The 10,991-nt window shown below is 44.7% G+C and overlaps 1 protein-coding gene across 1 annotated transcript in view; it reads right to left on the reverse strand.

The window, feature by feature from the left end:
• Positions 1 to 1,942: 1,942 nt before the first annotated feature.
• Positions 1,943 to 10,991, reverse strand: part of LOC147013014 (uncharacterized) — a 53,383-nt gene continuing 44,334 nt past the window's right edge. The window contains exon 8 of the mRNA XM_085854449.1: positions 1,943 to 3,187. Within this exon, the coding sequence (XP_085710575.1) occupies positions 3,005 to 3,187 (183 nt within the window). The 3' untranslated portion in view covers positions 1,943 to 3,004. The remainder of the gene's footprint in view (positions 3,188 to 10,991) is intronic.

Raw genomic sequence — 10,991 nt, forward strand, 5'->3', positions numbered from 1 at the left:
GCGATGATGCATTAGCCATGTACAAGACAGTTTCTTTTTATCACAAGTGAAATTACACAAAATAAGAAGAGATGAGATAGAAGAAAGGGAAAGAAAGAAATAAATTAGGACGGAGAAATCGAGAAGAATAGAAGCTAACAGATAAAAAAGAAAAGGCAAATTGAGAGAGGAAAGGATAAAAATCAAAGCCCAGACACACACAGAAAGTATATTATTCTTTCCTGGAGATATATATATATATATATATATATATATATATATATATATATATATATATATATATATATATATATATATATATATATATATATAATCATCATCAACAAAAGAAGTCATGCAACACAACACAATCTGTATGATAAATATCACCTTCCAAGAAAGTATCCTTCGAAGTAACTATTTAGGCATGGGGAGAAATCCGGGGAGGGGAGGCAAGGGTCAACCCCCCCCCCCCCACACACACACACAATCACAGAGGGACACACACAATCACAGAGGGACACACACACACACACAATGCAAACAGCAAACATTCAATATGCAATAACCTGTTACAATATCAAAATGATTGCTGTACACATAAGTATGGAAGAATAAATATTTAAACTTCATAACTTCACAATATATTTACAAATGCCTTTGTATTCCAAGTACAGTATTTCTTTCTTTTCCTTTTCCTTGCATTTTCCAATGTCTTCATTCATGCATATGGATTTACTTCACGAGAAAAAAAATAGAAAAGTTATGTGTCATTGGCAAATGTACTTTAAAACGCTTGCCTGCAATGATTTTTCACATCTTACAGGTGGAAATGAAACTTACAGTACCCATGCTGAACATTGCATCATCTCCTGACAATTAATGAAAAGATAAATTATTTTCAATTATTTTCACTATATTAAGTCGGTATTAGATCAAAATATTAGATGCACAGGTGTCCATGTATTTAAACATTCCAGTGTTCATATAGATTTCAATGTCTTGTACAATTTTAAATCCTATCCCAACAATGTACTTGTATGTAATGCATCATGACAGCAGAAATGAATGATGTTTGTTTTCCTTCGTTTTGCGACAGAGCCATGTGCTTGAATGAACATTAGATTCTATAAAGGTCTGCAATATGTTATTACATGCAAATATCATGAAACCATGAAATCAGATTAATGATCTTCATTAAACAAGAACTGTAGTACCCATACATTTGCATATAGATCAAATATAGATAAATGTAGGCTGTAGTTCAAATCATGCAGATCACAGAGTATGAAATAACTTATCCTAGCAAGCATTATGAGATATGAATCACTCCTTCCAAGCATTTACACTGGATAAATTAGAACATGCATATGAAGCTCAAAGAGGTTAAAGGGATTCTGGTAGAGTGAAATCCATGTTTATGGATTTATGGGCTGTACTATACAAAAACATGATGATGCTCATAACTAAAATATATATGCAGTAAGCTTTGACTTTAAAAAAGTGCAAATTCATTAGAATGCATCTTAATGTACCCTGCCTCAGGCAAGAAATTAAGAACACCAGAAACAAAATAAAAATTATTATTACTCGTGTTCACAAGCCATTCTGGTGGTAATAATTCCAGGTTGTTGGCCAGCGTAAGCTCGCTCTGCCTGCTTGCTAAAATGGCCGCCGAGGGCGTCCATTGGATACTTCACTGTTTCACACGAGTGGGCTATCTTGCTCCGCTTTACGATCTTTGGTATCGCTATAGCTCTCTGTTCTTCGAACAGACGAGCTAAAAACGGTTTAAAATAAAGAGCTGTTTTGAAGACACAAACATCTTTCACAACATTATTTAACCTGCAGATTAATAAAAAATTAACTACAGATCTCTGAATCACACGTTCCAAATTCACGAGCATGGAATGTTGATTGAATCAATCACTCCAAACACGATAAAATATAAAAAACAGGGAAATGGGTTTTATGTTTTTATTTTTCTTGAAGTCTAGTAAATGTATCTGAATTATTTATTCCAGGAGTTACATCATGCAACGCATTTTAATGCCTTTCAAACAATTACAGTAAACAAGTAAACATCAGGACCAAAACCGAGTCCGTTTCCTTGACAAGTCAATTAATGGATGTTGAAATGACTAATCTCTCTCTTTACAGCATCATCACAGAGCTCTTGCTCAGTTACAGTGGAATATGAGGGGAAAAAAACATTTTCTCAACCTCTGCTCGTCAAAAGTGTTCGATGTCAATGTGAAATGACTGATAGGCATTTCACAGACTGCAAACAGTTAAAAAGGTAACAATCTCAAAAATGATGAACTTCAACAATAGGACATGATCTCGGGGCTTCGGCACGAAGGCCAATGATAAATACAAAAACAGCACAGCAGGGAGCACGAGATATCAATCTACAGTTTGTTTGAAGGATTGCACAGAGTAATAAAGTGGGGAACACCAGATGAGGGTAGTTGTAGTTTTTACAAAAAGGACTACAAGATCCAATCCAGGGAGAGAAATGGTGGGGTGGGGGAAGAGCTGGGGCTCATAAAGAATTAACGACAAGTTCACAATTCCAAAAGATAACAGTGAAGAAAAATCTGAATTTGGAATAAATGCTGGGATGCCTCCATGTGTGTTGGCAGAAGGTCAATGAAATTGTCACACGTTAGCACCATGCATGGATGGTTACTCAAGCAACAATGGTTCAAGATTGCACAAAAGGCGAGCTCTTACACGAGCCTCGACATGGAAAAAAACACACACACACACACACACACACACACACACACACACACACACACACACACACACACACACACACACACACACACACACACACACACACACACACACACACACACACAGCAGTCTTCTTGTAAAAAAAAGCAAATGTATGCCAGCCATTTTCCTCTTTAGGCAAAAGCAATCATAAACGCCATTCCAAGCGACAAAATGGAGCGACGTCCAGGATTTGATTGACATTCCTCGCATCAAGCCTCACTACAAGGGTCAATTCCTCTCCTCAACTATAGCCCCTGTAAATAACCATTGGCTGCTTCTGATTCTGGTTCTCTTGTGGCATCACGGCTTCTGCAGGAATATCCTGCGTTTGTTTCTCCAGGCGCTCCACCTCTTCCACCAAATCATAGTGAGTCTCCCGTGGCCAACACGGCTCTTGAGGCAGCGCTTTGGAGGATTCTGAGTTCTGGGTCACAAGAAATAAGGAGTTTAAACAATGGTGATGCAGCATTTGGTCGATGCAAAACACTGAATTATAGTCCCTCTGAGGAAAGTGGTCAACATCAGCATTGACACAAACACAATAGAAAGCAAATTTTCCTCTGAAAATGATGCGCAACATCTTACAGGTATATACCAACATTCACGTTCAACAATCTTGAGTCCAAAGTCAGACCTTCTTTGTATTTGGCAAGCAACCATCAGCTCGTGATGGTGCTAAAACAAAATAAATAAATAAAATGTCCCATTAGGCTAGAGAGTATTTCCAAATCACAAGAGCTGCACAAAACTTGCTTTGATCTTTTGATATACCGTATATATATATATATATATATATATATATATATATATATATATATATATATATATATATATATATATATATATATATATATATATATATATATATATATACACACACACACATATATATGAGGCCCCGTGAGGAGGAGTGATGGAAGCGACATTTTTAATGATATGATGATGATCGGCTCGGATGATAGGGTAAGGGTTAAAATAGTGCTATATGGCATTAACTCCAAAATGGCCGATGTGTCCCTTACATCACTCCTCCTCACGACGCCTCATATATATATATATATATATATATATATATATATATATATATATATATATATATATATATATATATATATATATATATATATATATATATATATATATATATATTTATACATACAGTCAACCCCCGCTACATCGCGGTTCACCTATCGCGCCCCCGGTTCATCGGGGGTTTTCCCTTGGAACGTAACTAATTTTTTTCTGCGGATTCCCCCGGTACATCGCGGTAATAATATATAAAATATAAATTATTTAAGCAATAAATTATAACGCGTGGTGCTCGAAAGTATCTTCATAATAAAACAAACAACAAAAAAAAATTTGTATGTTTGTCGACACAACGCACGCGACAAAGACAGAGAGCGCGCGATTCATTTCTCCTTGGCGCTGATTGGCTGCTGCCCACGAGGCGCACTCTCGCTGTCTTGAGTGTTTCGCTTGTGAACGAAACAGATATTTTCTACGTTTTTTTCTCCAAGCCCTACGATGTCGCCCAAAGGAAAAACGTTTGCCGCGGTTGGGCGCCATTACGGTTTGAATGAATCGACCATACGCTACATCAAGAAGGACGAAGCCAACATCAGCGCTTTACATTCGCAGCGCGCTGCAGCACCTCGTGGAGGCCATGGATTCCGACGACAATTTTTCTCTGAGGGCGTATTGGCGTGATTTCACGATAGCAACGTGTCTCCAAATAATTCAGAAGGCTCTACAAGAAATGAAAAAAGAAACCTTAAATGCCTGTTGGAAGAAGCTTTGACCAGAATGCGTCCACGAATACAAGGCCTTTTCTCCAGACGAAATTCACCATTCGGTAATCGATAAGGCGGTCAAGCTGGAAAAGATTCTAAGAGGAGACTTCAACGACATGATGCACGACGAAGTGAATGACCTCATCGAAACCAACGCTGACCCATTAACGAATGAGAATTTGGCTGAGCTTACGAAGTCTGCATGCGAGGAAGAGGAGGAACAATCTGTTCCATCGCAGGAGCACGACGACGAAGGCCTATCACTTGAACGCTTAGCAACAATGGCGAAAACTCTCCACACCACCATGAAGAAACACCGCCAGCAACTGCCCATCACAATGTTTTTGCAACGTTACTGAGTTTAGAGTAAGCATTTTTATGCTTCAAATGTTTTTATGTGTTTAATTGAGATTAAAATGTGTTTAAAATGTGTTTTGTGGAGGCTTCCATTCATCGCGGATTTTCACTTACCGCGGCAGGGTTTGGAACATAACCCCCACGAGAAACGGGGGATTACTGTATATATATATATATATACATATATATATATATATATATATATATATGTATATATATGTATATATATACACATACATACATACACATTGTTACGAATTCTGGCCCGTCTGGCGTGCGATCGGCCGCGTACCTCTAATGGCAGCGGCGTCGCCCACCGGATGGACAAGTCAGTAGTGACCCTCCTGGATCTACCGCCAGGAGCCAGTCACAGGTGCCCACTACGCTATCCCGGCCCCCATGGACCCTTGGCTTATTGCAGCCGACTAGCCCGGTGCCTGGGGTACCCACTCAGCGATACTCACCATTCGCAGCCACGCTCCCAGCCCGTCAACAGGGCTCCTGCACCCCTCCAAATGGGTTTCGAGCCTACTTCCCCACCAACAGAAAACGACCTCCATTTTGTCAATTTGGCTACCCCCCTAACTACCCTACTGTCTCCCTCCCAACTTATCGCCTTTGCCTGTCTCTGTCCATACCCACCCCCTTAATTTCTAAAAACCAATTTAGCCCCAACTTACGTTTTTGTTTTTATTTTTACTTCCCCCACTATAATTTCGTCTCCTAACCCCCTTTATGTCTCTGTTCGGCTAACCTATCGTCTCCTTGCCTACTCCCAACCCCTACGTTCCCTTCCCAGAGGGGAATAAGGGAGAGCTCGCGTCCTGTGTCGAGGCCCAATTCAAGCCTCAGAATGGCCTCCTCAGATTTCAGCGATCTTAACCCAAAGTGGGTCCAGCGGCCCACAACGAGAGCGAAGGGATGGATGGTGCGGAGGGGTACACTTCCTATCTACCCTATCCATTAACCTTTAAACTACCCCGGGGCTTGCAACAAGCGCCTCTCGCTTAAACTATCGGTTCTATCAACCCAGATTCCCGTCGCCTGTGTTGGTGTCCTTACAATTTCAGGCCTCGCCCTCCAATTTTCCCTCGTGCCTTTGCACGGTTTCGTGGCTGGGACGCGTGGCTCCCTTGGCAGGAACTACCCTCTGCCGATTCCCCAACGATAGCACCCCCGGGCACTACACTGCCTAAGAGCCTACCGGCTCCCTAAAAACTGGGGAATGCCCTCCTCAGCTTCTCCCCCTTGATGCCCACGTGGCGTGTTGGCACCCCGGGTCCCTTTCCGAGGGTCGCCCGTGCCCAGTACACTGCCCCCGTGGCATTTGGCGCCACGGGCCCCGCATCATGCGGGCCACCCGTGCCCACTACGCTATCCCGGCCCCCCATGGACCCTTGGCCTACTGTGGCCGACTAGCCCGGTGCCCGGGAGACCCACTCAGCGATACTCACCATTCGCAGCCACGCTCCCAGCCCGTCAACAGGGCTCCTGCACCCCTCCAAATGGGTTTCGAGCCTACTTCCCCACCAACAGCAAAACGACCTCCATTTTGTCAATTTGACTAACCCCCTAACTCACTTTACTCTGACCCCGGGGTCCCTTGGGCGTGAATCACTCCTCTCCCCCAATCACTCATCGCACCATGCATACCACATTCACTCCATACACTCAGGCCCACTGGCCTCACTCACTCAACATGTTTCCACCTCAATACTCTTCAACACACACTGCTGAATTCTGCCATTCTGCTCACTACTTCCCCTAACTAACTCGTGCTCCCACGTCATCCCTTAAACTAGTAGCACATCCTTTTAACCCTACGCAGCTAAGCTACATCCCCTCTATACACTCACAGTCTGTCACTGTCTCCAAATAATCCCATACTCCATTTCTCATCCTAAATCTAAACTGAATCCCTCTAACTAATCCATTCCACGGGCTCCATGAGGACTGCCCCATGGAGCCGGTCTCGCTAAGCTAACCCTTCCCCCGAACTAGTTGTGACCTGTGCCCTGGCAGGGGGGTATTCTACCCCTTGCCCGGGAATCCTGTTCACCCGAAGCGAGGCTTGCTTTTTTTTTTTTCTATTCGCGCAGCACCAGCACGGCAACTCGCAACCTGCGCTCTTTTACGTGACGTCATGGCAGCTGTTCGCGCACCTTGTACCTCGTCCCTCCGGGACGGCACCATCCGACAGGGATTCACCCTCCTGCCGGATTCCAACCACACGTGCAGCCATGACGTCACCCTGCGCATCAAAAAAAACAAGCCTCGCGTTTCGAGGGGTTCCCCACACGAACACATGTGCTCTGCCCGTCGGAGCTTCACACACACACTCGGGTGGAGAACCCATCCGGTCCAAATCCGTAATCCAGCCTACCTTTTGTCAGTCCGCGGGATCGGCAACATCCACCGTGGGCGTTTACGGACCGGGTTTCACTCCCGCAAGCGCGCACGTGGCGGCCTCGTGCGCAGCATGGCACGAACCTTGCGCTCGCCGCCGTGCAAACCCAGCGCGGTTCCCAATCCAGCTATGGCCGCTACCAGGCCTCTGTCCCTTATCTGTCGCCGTCGTCGTCTCCATTCAACACACGCACTCCCACATGTCACGACTCTCACACACCATTCCATGACATTCACACTCGGAGACGCGGCTGCGTGCTCCCGCATGCCGACCGTCATCTCCCTTGCATACCGCTCTCTCACACTCGGCCTTTCACTCACGCACAACATTTCACTTGGACTGGGGGTCTCACTCACACCATGCGTGCTGGAAAGCACGCATCTCCACACACTCACACCTGCACAACCACACTGGGGATTCGCGCCACCACTAGGGGTCCCGGGGTCTCCATACCCACCCAATCTGCACGTGCACCTGTCCACAGCACTCGCCCCCTCTAACTCGCTTCACACGACCGAACCCACCTGGTCGAGATAAGCTTCAAGGGAGCATAGCGTCTCCCTCCGTTTCTGAAGGAGGCTATCCAGCTACTTGCACCGGGTCACGACACAGTCCGCCAGCTCACCCCCATTAAGCCTCGCTAACTCCATGTGTGTGTGCTCGTCTTTCACCCCGTCTTTATCGTGTAATCTCTCCTCTATTTTTTCTATCTCCCGAGTCTCTATACATTTTATTTCTTTTATCTCTTCGTGTTTATTAGTTTCTTCCTGGATCTTCGTCTCTTGATTTTTCGGATGTCGTCACCTCGTGTCTCGTCTTACATGTTTCAGTCACCTGGGCTCCCATTATTATTTCCACTGTCTCCATTTTCAGGGTTTGCCCTAATTGTTGTTTCATCCGACGAGTGATGTCAATAAAGTCCAGCACCACTAACATTATCCCCTGTGGTGCTGTCACACATCCCACCTCATTGTGCTGTTCTACTTCCTGGCTCCTTTTGAGTCGTTCATCCTCTCGGAGCTTTTTGAGTTGTTTGTTCTCTTTCCGGAGTTTTTCCATCTCGGTGGACTCAAATTTTGCTCTCCCCTCGAGCTGGTTAATTTCAAACTCGTATAGTTTTTGTTTTCTCTCCCACTGTTCCTCATGCTTTTCAGCCTCCAATCTCATCGTTTCTTTCAATTGGCTCATTTCCTTTTTGTGTTTCATTCGCTGCTCTCTCACTACTCTTCCTTGTTTCCTCTCCTGTCCTTCCTTCTCCAGTTTCGTGGTTTGCTTCATTTGGTCAATCTTCTTTTTATGTTTCATTCGCTGCTCTCTCACTACTCTTCCTCGTTTCCTCTCCTGTCCTTCCTTCTCCAGTTTCGTGTTTTTCTTCATTTGGTTAATTTCCCTTTTTTGTTTCATTCGCTGTTCTTTGTCTATCTCCTCGCACTCCAGCCTCGCCTTTTCTTTCAATTTGTCAACCTCAAATTCATGTTCTTTTTTATATCCCATTGTTCCTCTCGTTCTTCCCTCTTCAATCTCGTTGACTCCTTCAATTGACTGATTTCTCCTTCCTGCTTCATTCCTTGCTCCTTCACTTTCTCCTCGTACTCCAACCTATTTTTTTTCCTTTTGTCGTTCAGTTTCAAATTCATACGCTTTTTGTTTTCTATTCCACTGTCTTTCCTGTTCCTCATTCTGCAATCTTGTTATTTCCTTCAATTGCCTGATTTCTTTCTCCTGTCTCATTCCTTGTTCTTTGTGTTCTTTATTCCACTGTCTTTCTTGTTCCTCATTCTGCAATCTCGTGGTTTCCTTCAGTTGGCTGATTTCCTTCTCCTGTCTCATTCTTTGTTCTTTCAGTACTCTTTCTTGCTCCTCATTCTTTAATCTGGCCTTCGCTTCCAGCTGTTCGATCTGCGCAGTGTGGTTCCTGAACGTTTCATTCTCTGTTGTCGTTCTTTCTTCCCTCGACATCCTCAGCTCGTTTTGTAGTTCCGTCTCTTTGTTTTGGTGTTTCTGTAACTCCGAAGCTTTCTTTTCTAATTCCTTTCTCATCTCCGCACACTCCAACCTTGCTTTGGCTTCCAACTGTTTGATCTGTACAGTGCGTTTCCTCAACGTTTCATTTTCCGCTCTCTTCCTCTCTTCTTTTAACATCCTTAGTTCGTTTTGTAATCCTCTCTCTTTGGTTTCGTGTTTCAGTATCTCAGAAGTTTTTTCCAATAGTTCCTCTTCCAATTTGCATGCTTCTTCCCTCCTTTCCGCACAACTTTCCCTTGCTTCCCTCCTCATTTCGTACATTTTCTTCCCGTATTCCTTTAGTTCTTCCTGCCATTCCTTTTCTTCTTTTATCGTCTTTTCTAGTCTTTCTCTTTTCTGATTGCCTTCTTCTACCTCCCCCTGCAGCCGTCTTAATTCCACATCGTGTTCCTGTTTTTCCTCCTCCAACTTTGCCCTCAATTCTTCTTCCAAGTTCTTTCTATCCCGGGAATTACTAATTTGCTCTTCCTCTATTCTTTCGTTCAGTTCGTTCTTCTCTTGTTCCAGATTTTTCTCTCCTCTTTTTATCGTCTCTTCTCGGATTTCGATTATCTTTTTGCCTGATCTTACCTCTTCCTTCAGTTTTTTAAATTCCAAATCGTGTTCGCATTTTTCCTTTTGTAGCTTTGTTTGCCTTTGTTCTTCCTCCCTCCTTTCTTCCTGTACATCGGCCCATCGTTGTGACTCCGTCCGCACGTAATCCTCATGAACCCTGTCGATGTGCCGCCGTGCCTCGATGTGCCGCCGTGCCTCGTCCAATTCAAAGGAAAACGAATGCAATTCCCCTATACAGTTGTCACCATTCCTCCACCGCTTCAAGGACTTCGACACTTGTCTCCGAAGCCCGTCAATGCATGCTCTGGCATCCTGCCACACCTGCCATGGCGCCTGCCGCGACCACGTGGTCTGAAAGCACTCGCCTCGTGTCCTGCCGTTCGTTGTGCTAAAAATAGCCGCCTGCCGCGCCGAGGTGCGATCGCGCCGCCATTGTGCGACTCCGTTTGCCGGCAATGTCCGTGCTCAGTATATGGGGTTGAGCTCCCCCGTGGATTAAAATTACAAAAGGAACCGTCCCGGGCCATGGATTCTTCATTATAAGACATACCTATGCCACCCGGCACCCGTTCGCCTTGAAAAGCCATCTTATTTCGCGGAATAATTTAAATGCTCGTAATTTGGGGAACACAGAGGGTCGCTTCATTCACCCCTGATCTGGTTCCGTGAATTTAGTTGGAGACGGGATGGATTCGAATCCCACTCCCGGACACCACTGTTACGAATTCTGGCCCGCCTGGCATGTGATTGGCCGCATACCTCTAATGGCAGCCGCGTCGCCCACCAGATGGACAATTCAGTCGTAACCCTCCTGGAACTACTGCCAGGAGCCAGTCACGGGTGTGGGTTTAACCTCACCACAACCCCGTCCACATTCCACCCGCGCGAAATAGGGTGAATCGCCGAATGTTGATATACCTAAATACCCGCGCGGGTAACCTACCGAGGGGTTGCACCACGCCGCAGGTCGGCTTAGGACATGAACCGCTCAAGCGGTTCGTTCCGTGCTACAGGGATAACCGAGCGGTGTTATCGCCGACCTTGACGGTTCAGATTATTTATCGGGTGTTTAAAACCCACTACCAATCATT

This window comes from Eptatretus burgeri, chromosome 14 (assembly GCF_056783735.1).
Source record: "Eptatretus burgeri isolate ZD-2024b chromosome 14, Ebu_testis_v1, whole genome shotgun sequence".
Taxonomy (NCBI): domain Eukaryota; kingdom Metazoa; phylum Chordata; class Myxini; order Myxiniformes; family Myxinidae; genus Eptatretus; species Eptatretus burgeri.